The sequence below is a fragment of the Macrobrachium rosenbergii genome, chromosome 50, assembly GCF_040412425.1.
Source record: "Macrobrachium rosenbergii isolate ZJJX-2024 chromosome 50, ASM4041242v1, whole genome shotgun sequence".
NCBI classification, from domain to species: Eukaryota; Metazoa; Arthropoda; class Malacostraca; order Decapoda; family Palaemonidae; genus Macrobrachium; species Macrobrachium rosenbergii.
This window is the reverse complement of record NC_089790.1, coordinates 14887501-14906738: the sequence shown is the minus strand read 5'-3', so window position 1 is coordinate 14906738 and position 19238 is coordinate 14887501. Positions and strand designations below refer to the sequence as shown.

Sequence of the window (19238 nt, the reverse complement as noted above, 5' to 3'; positions counted from 1 at the left end):
TAGCATTCTCGCAAACAAATACTAATATTTCCTTAAGTCAGGTGGCTTTATTACTACCATTATATCTCCAGACACTCTATATATGCTGGCTTAAATACCAAAAACTGTTTTAACAGGAGGGCAGCATCAGCACACATTAACCAACTTGTAAAAATAAGAAAAAACTTAGTCTTGTAAAGCTATCAATGTACCCTTAGTACGTCAATCAATATTACCTTTAAATATTAAAATGAGCAGGTGAAAATAACCTCAGTTACTATGAAACAGTGCCATAAAGGTTTTAACCCCTCCAGAAAACAAGTTGAAAGCCACTATCTCAATATGATTGCTATGTTCCTTCAAGAGACTAAATGAAAGGGAAAATTATTCCAGTAGCTTATAAACTTTGACAAATCCCAACAGCACTGCAAGAATTGTTGTGACAAGGTAAGTGTGATGCGCACACATACAGATGGACAATCAACTTCTACACACAATTAGGCTATGCATGATGGTCTACTTTTGATCACAGTTTGACTGAAGTTCCTTCAACAATAAACAGTGAGGGAAGTTGCAATGACATGGTCAAGTGTGATGGACAAATTGATGGATAAAATAAATAGAAATAGACAACCGCCTACCAAGAACAATTATATATGAGGTGTAGCTTTGTCCTTAGTCTGACTGAAATATTTGCAAGTGTGTAGGTGTTATGGTGACGAGGAGAGGAGACATGACACACTAAATGATGCACACCAACAGACCACCTCCCCTCATGCATAACTATGAATGATGATCGACTAATCTACAAAGTTGAAACGACACATTAAGTGCCGACAAACATACAATCTTCCTTCATGCATGTTTCTGAATGATGGTCTATCTTCCCTTCGATCACACAGGATGAGCTCAGATGACAAGGCAAGCATGACAAACACACAATCTATATTTGTGCACATCTTTAAGAAGATCGTCTTCCTTTGCACCAAGTTTGACTGAAATCCCTTCAACACTAGACAAGATGCAGTTACTAATCCTCATTTTCCTGTTGCTGGATGGGAGACAAGAAATTTAAATTCAGAAAACACAAACCTCGAAAAATGTTTCCCACCAAACACTAATGCCCTCCCTTGCCAAGATATTTGAGGATTTTCTCACAAGACTACAAATGTCTAGCAGAGTCACAACAAGATCCATCTGAACTCATTTTAGCAAAGTAGGTTTCTGTGTTGACTCCGCTCGTTAAGTGCTGAAAACTAATACCGTAAAATGCTCATTGAATACCTTGATTCAAAGGAAGTTGGTCACAAGGCAAAAATGCTTAAAATCCCTTCAAATGAGGGAGAAGTGCAATTACAGAGAGCTATTTCACAAGAGCGCTCCACCATACAACGAACAATGATAATAGCCAAACAAACAATGATAATAGCCAAATAAAACCTGCCTCTAAAATGATAAAGCTTGTCTTTTAAGGCCAACTAATGAAGTACCTAGACGAAAGCTCTACACTATACAGAACACAAGCCAGAAAGCCTCATAACCCATATACATGCTTATAAAAATATCCAGTCTTAACCCAATAAAGATTTTTTTGCAAAGACCATTTCAAAGTAGATATACTAAACGTTCATTTTACATAAGCATGAGGGGAGAAGGAAGTTACAGTAGTGCTGTATTTCAAAGCAAAAAAGAAACCGACTACGAGCAGGATCAAATACTTACGCTCTTGCGATATACTTCTTCTAAACTTCATGAGGAGCTGTTTCATTTTTCACAGACACACTAATTCAACATATTCCACATTCAGTAGTTTGCACTCAGAACAACCAACGAGACACTCGCCAGGAACAGCAGAGAAATAATGATACTCTGCATAAACTCCCAGAATGCCAAGTTTAAACTGACGGCACGGAAGTTGGCGAAAATGGATGGAACAATCCTAAACCTCTACAGTAGTAAGGCTACAATCACAGAAACAGCAAAGGCACCACTTAAAACCTTCTTAACACTATGGAATACAATATCAGTACAGTACTGCACCATGGGTTAGCACTAACTTTAATGCAAGCTACTATGATTTATCATTTAACATCACAGTCGCATACTAATCTGTATTTCTATATACATGTGGAATTTGCGGTATTTTCTAGGACTCGTCAAGCTTCTAAGACATCTAGCTAGTCATCCACATTCCCACACTGACTTGTACCTCGGTGAGTTGTCCTTTTGCACCCGATTAGGTCGATATTGTCTAAAGCAGTTGCAGCACCCAGCTGCGTGGCAAGCATCACGCTCTCACCCACCACAGCTCCTACGCTAGAACTGACTCCCTCCGAACCACCTCAGCTCCAGCTACAAATAGTTGGGTGCGACGTAGAGAGGCCAGTGCCAGTGTACATGCAACAGAGAGCTAGAGTGACTTGTTCAAAAGCCAAACCCTTGGCGCCGGCACTGTCTTCCCTACGCGCAGTGCCAAAACTGTGTTTCATCTTGGCACTAGTCTTACTACTACCACTGCCTCCACCCCCATCCCAGCACTGTCACAGGTGCCAAAAGCCCATTTCATTTTTATGCCTCAATAGCTTAAACTCAATGCATCATACACCCACTAATCCCATACCTTCACCTGCTTTAAGCTGTTTTTACTTGGTTTATGCAGATATAATGGAAAATTTGAAAGTCAATTTTGTTGAATTACAAAGACTGATATGTGACGTAGAGAGGAAATGCAGAAAAAATTGGTAATTAGAACTTCCTTTACACCATGAAAATTAGTTGTAATATGACCTCTTTACAGCGAACAGCAAGACCTTTATTCACAACACAGCTTCAGTGACAAACAACATTACAAAAAAAATAAACAAACAAAAACAAACTACAGCTAAAACAGGAACATAATGCCACATGGGCCTGGAGAAGGAAGCCAAAGGCAAGAAGTAAAAAAAGTAGGACAAGCATCCCTATCCACCTGGCCCTCTTCTTTTAACCAAAAGCAGAATAGGATAACTGACACAGAACTCTGATACTTAATTCTAAGTATAACATATATGAGATCATAAAAATAAATTACTGTATTGGTATCAGCTTACGGGACAGACATCAGCTGCAGGGACAACAAACAGCTGTGACAAAAATATGACAACATTAATGAAAACCTACACTGCCTAGCTGGTAATGTTGAAGGTTTCCGCATCAACCAATCAACTAAAAAAAAAAAAAAATTCTCAAAGAGAAATAAATTCACTTCCTTCCACTATGATCATATGACAACAATAAAAGCACTCGACTTCTGCAGGCCTCAGATATTTTTTTAAAGGGCTCTGTAGTGTTCCTCTAATATATATACAGTAACTGAATCTGTTTTCAGGCTGCCATCTTCATAATTACTACAGGCAGCTTATACTTAGGATACTATGCATTTTTAGGTTAATTCCACCTTAAGAAGTGTATTCATCAGCTACACATCTTCTTTAGTTAATTTTGATCTTAGCAAAGTTTTGCATGCAACATACATCTGTTAGAAATGGCAAACTAGTGCCCTTTGTCAGCAAGAAGTCAGAATGTGAATGATAAAAAAAAAATTAGTTTCGTAACATGGCTTATCACAAACAAGTTATGAATTCATCTGGATATCAGAAATTAAGTCACTAACTCACTTCAAACTTAGCAATACGCCGTAAGGCGCTAGCAATTTCCCTCACTGCATAGTTCAAGACCACAATTAGCACCTACATCTTCCATGCCTACCCAACTACGAGTAGTTGCCACTGCCCATAAGGGGTTTGTGGACAACAGTTTTACTTATAGTTTATTGAGAGGGTCATATGGAGAATCAACAACTAATGGTATAAGTTAGATTAAAAAAACGTAACCACCTGCTACAACTGCACCAGATGACAGCAGGTTACGAGTCTGTAAAAAGAATATAAGAAATTGTAGCTACCAAAGTCTATCCTGCTGGTAACACAAACAGAATAAAAGCCATCATTCATCACCTGTAACAGAAAACCTCCCATCAACATGAGGATGATGCCATGCCCTTCCATCTGAGCTTGAAATGGATATAAAATTTAGGTTCAAGGCCAAGCATTGGAACCTATGGGATCATTCACCACTGAAAGGGATACTGAAGAGTAAAAAGACTTTAAAGGAGTAACATTAAGAAACAATTAATAGGAGAGGGTGGAAAATATGATGGAAGAGAGAGAATATGAGTGGAGGTACAGCATAGGGAATAAAAGGGCTTACAATTAGGGGCCAAAGGGATACTGCAAGGAACCGTAAGTGATGCCTATAGTGGACCGCGTGAGGTGCACTGACGGTACTATCCCCTATTGGGGAAGGTGGTGCCATTAGGAGGCACTACACTGGCAATCACAAGCTCTGTATTTCTTGGGAACTATCGGTATAAAGCAAGGAAATACTGGATGACAAGTGAAACCTCAGACTACTCCAAAGCCCTCAACCAATTTATGGAAAGAGGTATCATTCAATTTACCCAGCTTTACCCTTGAAGATCACTGTGACAATGGAGTCCTACATCTTTCCCACTGATTGGTCAACGTCTTACCTTCACAAGTCACCTTACAGCCTGACCATCAGAGTACCCACTGGGTCGAACACTTTAAACTACCCTCATTCCTACTTGCTGAATGGTTGGAACAAGTTTCTTGTTAAGTACATTTTATAAATACTGTACCTGATTTATAGGGTATTCATACATTTAGTTTTGTATTTAAACTCAGCTGATGATAAAACTGGTTATAATAAAATACAGCATATGAATTTCACAATAAAAAGAGAACATATGCTTGATGAACAGGGTCAATTTCATCAAGAAAAAAATGAAGCTGAAGAAAATAGCAAAGAGACTGTTGAAATTCACAGGACAAAGCAAAAGAAAGTGCCAGAACCACACACATAGCGTGGCCATCTTGCAAATAGAGACCTGAATCTCGAATCTGGTCCAGACCGGAATGTTGTCGTCGTGTAAAAGATGAGATAAGGAAGAACTCAGGAAACACAAAAACCTACATAATACAGTAAGGTCTTCATAGTACTGAAGAGGAGTGAAGAATACATTGTAAAGTAACTATGACATGCACTAGTCTTACTTGTCACCAGTGCAGGAACCTGCTACAAAGATCTGAAGAAAAAGCCCAAGATATTGTGGCCCACATCAAGAGCTCAAAAGAACAAGCCCAAGAAGTCACAGCTCACATAAAGCACTCTAGGAACAAGCTCAGACAGCCATAAACCACTGAATGACACCATGCTGAATGACACCATGCTGAATGACACCATGCTGAATGACACCATAAGCCAATTTATCTTACTTATAACTGCAAACTACATGATCTGTATGCTTATTATGTATAGCAAAAAGATTCTACTGTTGAGAAAGCGGCACAAACTATTATGGAACAGTATTCAAAAGTGAATGTAAAATCGGAGTTGCTTCAACGAAAGTGGATGTATGTAATGTTTTATAAGATTTTTAAAGGCAATATAAAACATCCGAGTCATTTCCAAACGAACAGATAGCACTAAAAAAGATAATCCCAACTGGCAGTAGCACATAAAACTTTTGAGAGATCAGAACATGTGGTCCTTTAACACACACGACCTAATTCAGACAGCACCCTGGCCCTCTGTTTTGACTTGCAACAACCCCTCCTTACCCGCAAGCTTTCTCTGAATGTTTATTATTATAAGTGGAAGCTTAGGACTTACAATATGGGCATCTGTGATCTCAAGAGTCAAGTGGCAGCTATGTGCCAGCAGAATCAATTAACAGCCAAACCTGGATCCACCAAAATAAATTCAAGTGTCTGTAAGTGCACGGAGGGAAAATCACTAGGGTGTGGATTATTTAGTGCTGTTTGGTAATGGGAGGGGAGGGGGTTAATTCAGTACTGTTCTTCCCATAGTGATTCACAGGAGATGATTCATCAGCACCATCCGTTATTTCCTGGTTGTGAGTCATTCTTGTGCTTGCAATTCCAGCTTTGGTTCCAGTGACTTGGCTTTTCGGCAATAGCACCATTGAAAACAGGGTAATCTTGAGTTACAGTACTGTATATCCAAGGTGTAGTGAAGAAGTTAATCACTGATATCTAAAAGCAAAGGAAGAATTATTTAAAAGAAGGATTTTAACGAGTTTGGGGTGCTGCAACTGCACACCACAAGATGCAAAAGCAAGCACAAGAACTTCAAAGATCCCGAGGTTTGTACATTTACACACAGTGAAATACTGCACTGGTATTGTCAAGTACTACAATTTTATAATGAATACTTCATTTAATTCTATTGAAAAACTATTTATAAAAAACCATTCTTTGCCTGTTTTCTTTTTCTTTTGTGCTTTTCTCATGCTGAACAGGAAACCCAAAAACTTCCTTATCAAATGATGTAGAGCATAGCTGTATGTATAAAGTGACGAATACTGGAGTAAATCAAAATACTGTAAATAACTGACACCTAGCTTACTACTGTTAACAGTTAATTCAAAATCCTACAATAACCTATTCAGGTACAGTTAATACCACAGCCTACATCATAAAAACACATTACAACTAATTAAAACCAAAGCTATACAAAGCTGGCAAGCACTAAAAGTAGGCATTATTAAGACATATAAGAAGCCCAAAATTAACTGTCAAACAAACCCATAATATATAAAAGCCATCAGCCACTGTAGCACCAAATACAGCCCAATAATCAAGTTTAACTTAATTTCCACAAAAAATCAGAGTGTAATAAAAAGGATTACATCCCGATACAAAACTGTGTGTGTGATCATCCCCTAGTCAGTGATACCTACCACAAAACCCTAGTCTAGTGCTATGTGTAATTTGAATTTTAAAACACTCATTGTGCTACAAGTACAACAATCGACAAAGCAGGCCGAGTCTGCATGTCTATGCCTAACTCCATCAACCACAACCTTCCTCAAGCACTAAGTGTGCTTCATTCGCTGCCTGCTCAAGTAAAAAGTGCTTGTGCATAAAATCTTCCCAACTTAGAAAATTATAAAACAACTACATGCACCGAATATCTTGGAGGGAATTATTGCAAGTAGGTTCTGTTTCTATAAGGAAGTGCATTTCACAACACCACAGCATAATGGTTTATGCCTTCTCTTTGGTGTTTACTGAAAGAACCACAATGAGACATGGCATCCTATGTAAGGATAGGATGTAAAAGGACCCTAAGGTAATATCGGTACAGCAATAACATTCTAAAATGAGGTAGGGAAGCAAAAGTCCCTCCTGTGGGGTACGGCATATCATATTAGGAAAAGTAATGATACACTTTAAGCACTTACGGGCCGTTTCAACGTTTACACGTATTTCTTTTCTCTCTCTCTCTGTTTTTCTTGTATTGCTACTCTGTTTTGTGCGTAGTACAGTATTTCAGCATTGCTGTTGCAGAAAATATAGGATTTATTGCTTCTCACATCCACAAAAGCCATTTCTTACTGTAGTTACCTTGTAGCGCGTCCTCAACTTACAGCGCTACCGACTTGCGGCACTTTTTCGGTGCCGTTAACAGTGCCGTAACTTGATGTTGCATCAAGTTACGGCGCCATAAGAGCCGTTAAACCGCTGACAGCGGAGAAAAATCAACTGACTTGGGAAACCAACTTACGGCGTGCCGGTGGAACGGATCCCCTGCCGTAAGTTGAGGACGCACTGTACAATTTTGGAAAGGTACAAATTGAAGACAAGCACAAACACAAGACGTGCAAAGTACAAAATAAGAGGGTGAAAAATTAAATTATAATGCAAGCAGGAAACAAGAGAAATATACAGTAAAACTTTAAAATTATCAAATCTAATATAACTAAAGCTAAGTACCCAAGCAGACTGTCTAGTAAAGCTCAACAAACATGTTAAGCAACACCTGTATGCAGATTGAGGATGCTACTGTATTTGGCAATTCTGTCTCCATCAACAATAACTGACCAGTCTAAATTAAGCTTATCTTTCCTTTCATACTGAGGAACAAGATGTACGGTATAACCAGACCCTCTACAGTGAACCCCCTGTATTCGCGGGGGATGCGTCCCACACCCACCCACGAATAGGTCGAATCCGCGAATGCTTAAAACCCCTCTAAAAAAACTTAGAACTGCCCATTTTGATAGCTTAAACCAAGAAAAACCCTGTAAAAATGCTTATACCTTAGTATTTTAATAGTTTTATCACAAAAGTGCATTTATTCATGAAAATCATAAGAAAATACAGTAATTAGTGAATATTTCTAAGTGAAAAATACTGCGAATGGGCGAATTTTCCGCGAATGATGGCTAGATATGTTCCACAGAGAAACCTGCGAATGCGCGAGTCCGCGAACCATGAGAATGCGAATACGGGGGGTTCACTGTATTACTCTACTCATGAAAGTACATGCTGTATACCGTTCGTTTACAAATGCCATGGGTGATACACATTTTTGTACTGGCTTTTGCCATTGCCTCTGTAATTACAATAACTTTGGTACCATATCTGTTGCAAATGTATAGTTAGAGATATGTGTAAGATTTATTAATCAGAAAGCTTATTAAATTACATATGGCATCATATTAATAAAGGAATATTTTTTAAGTTGTAATCAGTTAAATGAGCTGCCCTCTATAGCCTATATCTCCATAACAGCAACAGCAGCAGTGACCAATGACAAACGCTCAGGTCTCTGTTTTCTGCCTACCAGTGGAAAAGATGAGTCCATGCGTTGATTGTCTCACATTTTCTGCTGGAAATACGTTAAATGCAGTTAATCTCTTATGATATTTATTACATTCAGCTGTTATATAAAATTTTTTGACTAGTAGCACCAGTAATATGACAAGATGAATTTTATTCAATTCATGGTCCCATTTTCAAAGCTACCAATGATTCATACAATTTTATGACATTCAAGAGGGTTCTGGTAGGACCTGGCATCCTAGGCTAGCTAGGATACATCCCTTTAAATACAGTGGACCCTCACCTATTTGCGGTTCTGGATTTGCAGATTTCTCTGTGAAACATACTGTAATTACACAATCATGGAAATTTCGGACATTCGCTGTAAACCGTCCTTGTAAAGCTTAAGGATTTTAAGTGAATTTCTATCATATACCAATTTTTACAATCACGAAAAATCTTGTTAATTTACCTTCATATTTGAAGATCGTGACTGTTCTTCAGTTCCTTAATAAACTACTAACATACAGTCGTCCCCCGCCTATTCACAGTTCCAGATTTGTGGACTCACCTACTGGTGGATTTTTCTATGGAACACATAAACTGTACACATTATTCGCTGAAAATTTGCCTATTCCTGCTATTTTTCTTAGAGAAATATTCACCAATTTCTGTATTTTCATATTTTCATGACTAAATGCACTTTTTGTGATAAAACTATTATAATATTAAGGTATAAGCATTTTTAGGCAGTTACAAGCATTTTTAGAGGGGGTTTCAAGTATTCAGGGATTTCAGCTATTTGTGGGGAGGTAGTGGTACGCATCCCCGCGAATACCGGGGGTCGACTGTACCACTATTTCATACTGCCCAACATTGGGCTAAGTGGGGTCTCCCCATGCCCAATGGCAGATAGAACCCTGCTGGTAAGACCTGGCACTTGGGCTGGTTTAGGTTAAATCATAAGAGTTCATGTAAGGACCATTTCCACATTTCAAATGCTCATTTAGCTTTTAACCATAGTTCCTCTGTGGCCCCAAATTTCTTAAATGGCTGGGATGGGGAAGATAAATTAACAAGGGCATTTCCAACCAACCAAAGCATGAAAGTACAGATATCTCCAAAAATATAATTAAGACCACTGGAGAAATTCAATTTACATGCGGAATTCAATTATGAATTATTTAATTTTACCCAAAATAAATCTTAAGCTTCCTTATCCTAACCTAACCTAGGGGATTACGTCACCCTGACCAAGGGTGGCAATTACATGTGTGTCTGTGTCCTTAAAAATAAAATATTTATGCCTAATGCTTTTATATTCTTGTCTTGTTATTTCTGATGGGTAAGCTTACCAACAAGCAAGGAACATGGGTAGTCTAATAATGAGTCATACACAACAATTGCTTTCAGATCACAATCTCATTACTAGCATTTTAAAATAGCTGCTTATAAGATTAAAACCCATATTTTTTCCTGAATACGTATAAATATATAGTTTACAATACCCAAATTCCAAATAGGATACACTTACCAGAATTTCTCCACAAGATCATTCAATGGCCAAGTAGCTAGCTAAGCAAACTTCGTATTAGCTATAAAATTTCATACTAATTTATGAAAATTTCACACTAGGTATAGTAATTTCATACTAGTAATGAATATTTCATATTAGCTATAAAGTTTTTGTACTAACTATGAAATTTCATACCAAACCAAACAATTCAGCCCTAATTTGCAGGGTATTGGATGATATTCATTAAATAATAATATACATAATCTGATACAATAATTACAACAGAAATTGATCAAATGCATTTTATAATTATAATAATTTTAATAGTAATAATAATAATAATAATAATAATAATAATAATAATAATAATAATAAAGACAATAATTACAAAATAATTAGAAAATACAGTTTTGCAAATCAAGGCTGCCAACATAACCTTACCTGCTAAACCACAGACACAAAAATTACACAAAACCCTCATTAATATTACAATAGGTATATAATTTAAAATTTATAAAAGGCAATTCCCAGCTGTGAAGGTGAAATAATGCATAACCAACATGGAGCTTAAAGACTACAAATAAAAAGCAATAACATAGATTTTAACAATACAGCTAGGCTAAGCTACTTGACCCTACTCTTAGCTTTCTTTTGGGGCAGTGTACAATCAATAAATATTAAAAATTAACGTTATGACTTCAAGTCGCCTATGAAATCTTTTCTTATGCTTTTGAAACAGGCCACTAGATAAATGAATAATCACTAAAAATTAAAAATTCAAGTTAAGACCTCAATTCCCCTATTAAATCTGTTCTTATACTTTTAAAATGGGCTACTGGATACAAAGTACATATGCCTAGCCTATAGGACTGAATTTATCCAATTCTGCATATTTTTTTCCCCCAGAACCATTCCTCAGCATTTATGAGAACACCATCGGCTAGGTTATTCAAAAGTGTTTACTAAAAGTTGACCTACTTTAGGCTAGCTAAATGGGAGATGATATTTTTAAGTAAGATACTGGGTAAATTTCCAATAAATTTAATTAGGCCTACTTTTCCTAGTTCAGGATAACTAGTTTTAATCTATGCTAGCCAGCTAGCTTTGCAAGAGTCTTGCTTATTCCAATTATATCCTCCAATTCAACCAGACCTACAGGTTGGGTCTAGCTTTGAGAAATTTGACAAAATGGAAAGATTGGTAGGGCCTATTACTATAGGCCTAAGCTACCTGGGTAGAAATATTCACCTGAAATATATAACCTATATATATCCTGGCCTACAAATGCCAAAAATAATGACCATCTACCTGGACTCGGATAGGTTTATTTTGTAAGGCCTACCCTAGCCTAAACAAATAGGCCTATCCTATAATTTAACAAAACAAACCTAACTAGCTTACAGGATAGGTTCATATTATTCCTAACCCAATATTCCATGGCCTACTATGGACCTATGACTATCTAGGCCTAGGATAGTTAAATAACTATTTTCAAGAATACGGTAGCCTAGAACTATACCTACTTAGGCCTATATGGTAGGCATGCAATTAAAATACTGAGACGTAAGATCATAACCTAGCCTGTGCTACTTAAAGAGACATGAAAAAGACTTTGGGGTTATCTAGGCCTAGGATAGCAGCTAAATATTTTTAACAATAGGGTAGCCTAGACCTATACCTACTTAGGCCTGTGGGAATAATATTAAGAGCATTAGACTACTAGGACGTAGGGTCATGACCTAGCCCGGGCTACAAAAGGAGACTTGAGACATGGAATAGGCCTTAAGAAAAAGGAGAAATGGGAGAAGTTAGCCTATAGCCTAGATCTACACCTACTTAGGCCTATGGGAATATTAGGAATATTAGGGTAATGAGGCCTAGGGGCATGGCCTAGCCTGGGCTACTTAGGGACATATGAAATAAGCATTGGAGGAGAGGGAAGGGGAATAAGGGGAAGTTTAAACCGACATAGGCTATCAGCTGTTTCGTCCCCCTACCCCATCCTCCTCCTCCTCCTCCTCCCGGAGCCGTGGTGGCCCAAGGCCACGCCCAACCCCACACAACCCCCCAGCCGTGACCCCTGACCCCGATACCCCAAGGGCGAGGCCCTGAGGGCACGAGGAAGAGACATATTCCGAAAAATCAAGTCGTCCGGAGGAAGGAGATCCTCCTCCACCTCCTCCCGGAGGCTCCTCTCCCTCCCCCTCGCCATCGCTCGCTCATGACTCTCCCTCCCTCCTTCCCTCTCTCTCTCTCTCTCTCTCTCTCTCACTCTCTCTCTCTCTCTCTCTCTCTTTCTTTCTGGCCATACTTACTGCTGATTTTCATGCCAGGGAAGGACACGGAGGGAGGCCCCTTGTTGCCCTCAGCGAAGCTGGTCGTCCTGGGTCGTCCACTCATGGTCGCGAAGGTTCAAGTGGAGAGGAAATAAGCGGAGAACCCTACGTCTCATTTCACCATCAGGAGGTCCATGTTTCCTGCTGCTGCTGCTATGCCACTGTTATCACTCTCATTTCACTCGGGTGGTCACTATAATTCGCACACTACGACGAGGAGGAGGCCATGGCCGTGAGCCCCGCGCAAAGAAGCCACGAAGGGCGTAGACATGAGTAGGAATTTCGTCGGGATTTGTGGTAAGGTTGCACTCGGGTTATTCACTGACTGATGACTGCTGCTGAGATGCGTTCCATTATTGATCCTTCGCAGCAGACACCTCGCTCCAGTTGCGCTTTTCGCCGGGTCTAGGGCCAAAATCCCTTCCAAACTAATTTTGTTTACTTATTTTCGACGCCCTTCAATTTTCCACGTCGGAAAAACGGCCGAAAACGAGCCCTCAACCGGGGAAATATCGGTGAATGTGACGTCACAAAACCTTTCTCAAGACCTGCGCGATACGCCCGTCATTATTGGAACCGAGGCCTGCCATTGACCGAGATGGTGGCGTTCTCGACCAATCAGAACGCAGTTTGGCATCCCCCGTCAGCCAATCACAACCTAGATTCAAGTCAGACTGGCACTGGAAGGAAGATTGTTGCCATTTTCACCGGGTTGCAACACTTACGTGTAATATTCAAATGTCTGATAATTTGAATATAATAATTCAGATATAATTCAGATAACACAGAAACAAAATGGCAATAAATCAGACGTAAAATACGGCCGTGAAAATTAACTGTACTTGAATATCACCCATTTTATATTCCGTCCACCGAAAGGGGCCCTTTTCTATGACGTCATTGACAACTGAGAATCGATGAGCGCACACGTTTAATGAATGAACGTACACTTCTACGACGAGCCATTCCACCTGACATCTTTGGAATGTCAATCATTTTCCTTAAAATAATCCCACCTGCACAAGGAAGGTGGGGAAAATCCCCTTCTCACACTCTTTCTCCCACTCTTTCTCTCCCTCGAAACACACACGAGGCTGCTGCTGTTGCTGCTACTTGCGAGAGAGAGAGAGAGAGGATTCGAAAAACTCCTCGAAATTAAAGAAGTTTTCCCGTCGCTCCACATGGATGTTACTTTATCACATTGCTCCTTGATGACATCATAGCTGCAGAGTGTGGCGATTCTTACATATGTATGTGCTACTTAACAGTCGCCAGTCATGGCGTTGAATATCAATCTTCATAATGCGTAAATTTCGTCTTTTGGCGCCATAGATTCCATCGGTCTAAGGAACTTGCAAGTTGCATGTTGCTAAGAATGGAGGAATTAGCTACTTCAGGCATACCAGGGAAGGTTGTTGTCTAGTATACGATCCTATTATACTATCCTAGTATACTAGAACTAAAAATGATGTCTAGATTTATCGTGCAAACTTACCAGATGTCTCTAGATCTAAAAATGTTATTTCAATTTACGTTATCTACGTCTAGACATCTTGTCAATGGTTCACAAAATTAGACGCATGCGTAGCACATACACTGAAGATATATATATATATATATATATATATATATATATATATATATATATATATATATATATATATATATATATATATATATATATATATATATATATATATATGTGTGTGTGTGTGTGTGTGTGTGTTTATATATTTTTTTTTTACTATTTCTATAAACCAAAGTTTAAAAGGGAGAAAATATCTGTTATTTATATTAATATTTAAAGTTATATAGATGCTTAGCATATCCCCCATATAATCTATGTAATCTTAGAGTCCACGTGTACAAAGGTGAAGAAACACAGGTAATTTTATATTCCTAGGATGGCCTGAATACAATATACATGTGATAGGCTATGAATTTTTATCATCTGTAGGCCTATAAACGTGATTTTTTAAAATCTACATATTAAGCCAAAATATCTCTTGATATATATATATATATATATATATATATATATATATATATATATATATATATATATATATATATATATATATATATATATGTGTGTGTGTGTGTGTGTGTGTGTGTGTGTGTGTGTGTGTGTGTGTGTGTGTGTGTGGGTGTGTAAGTATACTATAGTTTAACCTTTCATCCATATTTTCTGATTTGTAACAGATTCGATTGAATTTTTTTGTATTTGAAGATTTATCTAATATTTTTGTTCATTTATGATTAATAAATCGATCCTTGATGTTGTGTCGCCTTTTTAGTAACTATAAATCAATCAGCCATTATCTCATTAGGGATAGGCCTAAAGAATTACCTGATTTGAAGGGGCTAATTAAGCCTAATAAATAAATATTTCCATATTTTCTCTATGGATAACCTAACATTTTCCAACGCAGGTGTGGGGCCTTCAGTCTCATCTCCTGTGTAAATGAAATAGGCCTATATATCGATTGTTGTAACAACTTTAGTACCATACGAGGAAATGATAGGCCCATAGAGCACCTGTGTATACGTGTAGGATGAACTAGACTTTAATTAGCAAGAGTATTAGGTGCCATAAGATGTATAAACATGACCAGAAGGAAATAAAACTGTTTTCATGTCATCCAACTGTTTATCCGTAATGATATTTGCAGCCATTATCAAGGTTTCTGCACCGGAAAACAACTCGTATCAATCAGGAAGCGGCGTACAATGTCATCCCACCACGCGAAAAGTTTCTCCATTGCGCGGTAGTGTATTATAAGCCTCCTATGCATAAGCAGTTTGGTGTGGTAACATATTCTGATATATTATTTAAAGAATCGGAAGACAATGATTAATTCTGTAAAAATAGGGAAAGAAATATGCCTAGTATCATGTAGAAAAGAATTTCAAAAATTCCAAATTGGATAATTGTGTACAAAATGGAACAAAATAGGCCTAGTACCATGAAGGCAAGAACTTTAAAAACGTCAGATTAGATTAAGTGTAAAAAAGGGGGGTTGGAATAGGCCTAGTATCATGTAGACCAGCACCTTAAAAACACCTAATTGGATAACTGTGTAAAAAAAAAGGGGGGGATAAAAATAGGCCTGGTGCCATGAAGGCAAGAATTTTGAAAACACCAAACTGGATAATTGTGTAAACAGGAAAAAATAGGTCTAGTATCATGTAGACCAGAACTTTAAAAACACCTGATTGGATAATTGTGTAGAAAATGGGAAAAGAAGCCTAGTGACATGTAGACAAGAGCTTTAAAAACACCAAATTGGATATTGTATAAAAAAAAAGGATCAAAATAGGCCTAGTATCAAGTATACAAGAACTTTTAAAAGCACCAAATAAAACACTATCTTTTAGTGAGGCATATAACCGTGTGAGTGTGTGAGTTTTGTTAACTGTGAAAACAAGACTTAAACATCAGCTTTCAGTGAGGGATATTTCTGTGTGCTTTGTTTCTTAATAAAGCATCACCAGGGTGGTACTATGTATAACCTACAAGATCGGAGCTACCTCTGGTTAAAAATGGAACGATAACGCGTCTTCAATGTTAAGTAAAAAGTGACGGAGTAGATTACGACCTTTCTTAGACTAATTAAGACACGGAAAATGCAAAATTAATGGATAAGTTTTGAGCCATTATTGAATACAAGTAATTGAATATAGTACTAAAGTGAGTTTGAACCAGACCCACTTGACAGAATTAATATTGGAAAGAGAATCTAACCTTAAAGATATTTTCTAAAATATTGTCAAAACATTTCTAAAACATTTTAGTAGTGAATCATTAGAAACATTTCCACGAGTAAAAATTTAAATATGTTATTTATGGCGGCTCGAAAACTTTTGCTGGAAGTATTGAAAATATTAACTCTTTTTCACTCCATTCAAAAGAACACTCAGGATGGGTTGTTCTACCTCTCTTTCAGCCAGGCAGAAAACGTTTCGGTTTTGTCTTGGAAGTATTTAAAAAGTTAAAACCATTCTTTACTCATATTCAGAACACTCAGGAGTGGCTCGTTCATCTCTCTTTCAGGGAGGCGCAAAACCGTTCGGTACTGCTGGAGGTATTTAAAAAGTTAAAACCCTTTTTCAATCTGATTCAGAAAGAACTCAGGAGCGGCTCGTTCATTTCTCTGTCAGGCAGGCGCAAAACTATTTGGTTTTGTTGGGGTCCTGCCCCGTACAGCAATATACAAGGAAATTAGTAAAAAATATAGGAAAATTCGAAGAGAAATAGGACTGTGGGGGGCTGTGACATAATTATGGCCATCGGTCTTACCCAGATAACAAAAAAACTATATATATAAGAAGGTTCTAGGATAATTAGGCCTATGGGTTCTGGTTGTAACCGAATCTGACCCGCGTTAAAATGGAACGACTAAATTAACCTCTAATTTTATTTTTGACAGGAACCAGTGCCCAAAATAATAAGAATATTTCAGAAATTTTAACTATATTATAAACAGATAACATCATGAAGTACTTACTGGACACTAAGAAGTTTAAAGAGATGTTCATCTATCAATGAATAATCGAAGTAGCTTTGTGTTGTTTCTCAGGAGCCAGCCATGTTGGGAATACAGTTTAATGTGGAGATAGAGAGTGACCTTCTTATAAAAAAAGATCAAAGCTCATTTCCACCAGACGTAAAGATAAAAAATAAATAATTATATATATAAAATAATAGATAAAAATAAAACAATATAATCTTATTCAATTAAATGCCTCAGTCATGTAAGTGAAAACTGATGAATAAGTTGGACATAGGTCTAACGTCGGTTTCAAATTGGCATAGACGGCTTAGCGGAAAGGTTAAAGAAACTTTGGCGTTCAGTAATTTTGAAAAGAACACCATGGCGTTTGTTTATCTCTTTCTCTCTCAAATGGACATAGACGGTTTATCGGAGCGGTGAAAGGAACTTTGCGTTCAGTGATTTGCAATGAACACCAACAATGTCAGTTAACATGTGGATCCTCTCTCAAATTGACGTGGGCGGTTTATCGGAGCGGTAAAAAGAACTTTGCGTTCAGTAATAACAGAAGGATAAAACTAAACGACAATCTTCTCTCTCTCTCTCTCTCTCTCTCTCTCAGTTGACTCAGTCATCACCATATATTTTTCTTCCCCTACAACACATTTATCCACACTTGTACACTGCAGAAGTCAGCAGGAGCCAGCAGCATGAGCTAGCAGGAACATTATTCACGTCAAAATATGAACAGAAGTCAGCAGGAGCCAGCAGCATGAGCTAGCAGGAACATTATTCACGTCAATATGAACAGAAGTAGCAGGAGCCAGCAGCAGGAGCAGTAGCAGGAGCATTATTCATGTCAATACAAACAGAAGTAGCAAGAGCCAGCAGCAGAAGCATTATTCATGTCAATACGAACAGAAGTAGTAGGAGCAGTAGCAGGAGCAGGGGGCAAGAACACCAGCAGGAGCATTATTCATGTCAGTATAAACATAGCCAGCCAGCCAGCTAGTCAGTCGTTCGGATCCAACCCCTTTAATTAATAATAGTCTGTTTCGAGTCAAGATTCCAGGGAAACGAACGAAGCCATATTTTCACATCAAACGGATATATATTCGTGAGATTCACGCCATCTTTAATATAATTTTTAACACTTTTTTATTAGCTTTTCTTTTGCTTCTTTGACTTCCTCGGCTTGGATTTGTCTTAGAAAGGAAGGAAAGATAATGTGATAAATGTTAGATAATGTTAATTAGGTTTTTGTTAATATAGGATGGAAATATTTAAATAAAAACTTCTTCTTTTTCTAAAAATGCAATTGCCATGAGGTGTTCAAGAGACCTATAGGCCTAGGGTAGAATTGACAATGACGATTATGAAAAAATTAAAGAATTTTTTACATTTGAAATTATAAAAATAAAAAAATAATAATTTATTATATTGGTAAAAAATACTTTTTCAAAAATTTATATTATAAACATTTAAGTTATAAAGAATCTAAATACAGTTTTGGAACTTTTTTGTCAAAAAACAGAATAATAGGAATAACTTTGAAAAAATTAAAGGTTACTTTTTTTGTTCCGGCAAAAACATTCGAGCAAAATAAGAGAATCACTATCTCTCTCTCTCTCTCTCTCTCTCTCTCTCTCTCTCTCTCTCTCTCTCTCTCTCTCTCTCTCTCTCTCTCTACCTTGAAGGGCTTCTCGCTGTTCTTTCTCACTTCCTTTTCACTTCCTGATCGCTCAGTGCTGCAGATCTCTGGGTCACAATAACCTACAATTGCAAGTCGTTTTATAACTCAGTTTTTTCCCTTACCCGTTACATTTCTAACAACCTTCAAAACTTTTTGTTTTCCCCCTTTTGAATCGTCATAACCCTTCGTTACAACCTCTGTCACAACGGAGGGTTGCGACGTTGGGACTAATGCAGGCCTAGGGCGAAGATGCACTCCTGCAGAAGGCGTCTTTGAAATAGCTCAGAATAAAGTCTTGCTAAAATTCCTCTCAGAAATTAAAGTAACTCATTTGACTACGTTAACCTCGGCCTTTAACTCCTTAAGTTGAACCAATAGCCTAAAATGGGCTTTTAAACTTCTAGTCAGTTCCTTGATAGGATTTAATAAGATTTAATAAATTCCTTGGTAGGATTTTATAGGATTCCAGTTGCGTTTAAAGGAGTTTAAATGCTTCCTGTTGATTCCCGGATTGCGCGCGTTTTTTTTTTT

At 37.7% G+C, this 19238-nt stretch overlaps 1 protein-coding gene across 5 annotated transcripts in view; it reads right to left on the bottom strand.

The window, feature by feature from the left end:
- Window positions 1–13035, bottom strand: part of sgg (shaggy) — a 46356-nt gene extending 33321 nt beyond the window's left edge. Inside the window, exon 1 of one of the 5 annotated variants that reach the window (XM_067093931.1) lies at window positions 12501–13035. In XM_067093931.1, the coding sequence (XP_066950032.1) occupies window positions 12501–12585 (85 nt within the window). In that variant the 5' untranslated portion in view covers window positions 12586–13035. Of the gene's footprint in view, window positions 1–1701; window positions 1848–2188; window positions 2342–12500 lie in introns of those variants that run through there. The other 4 variants (XM_067093928.1, XM_067093929.1, XM_067093932.1 and 1 more) reach the window with 4 other exon arrangements.
- Between the last annotated feature and the right edge of the window lie 6203 nt (window positions 13036–19238).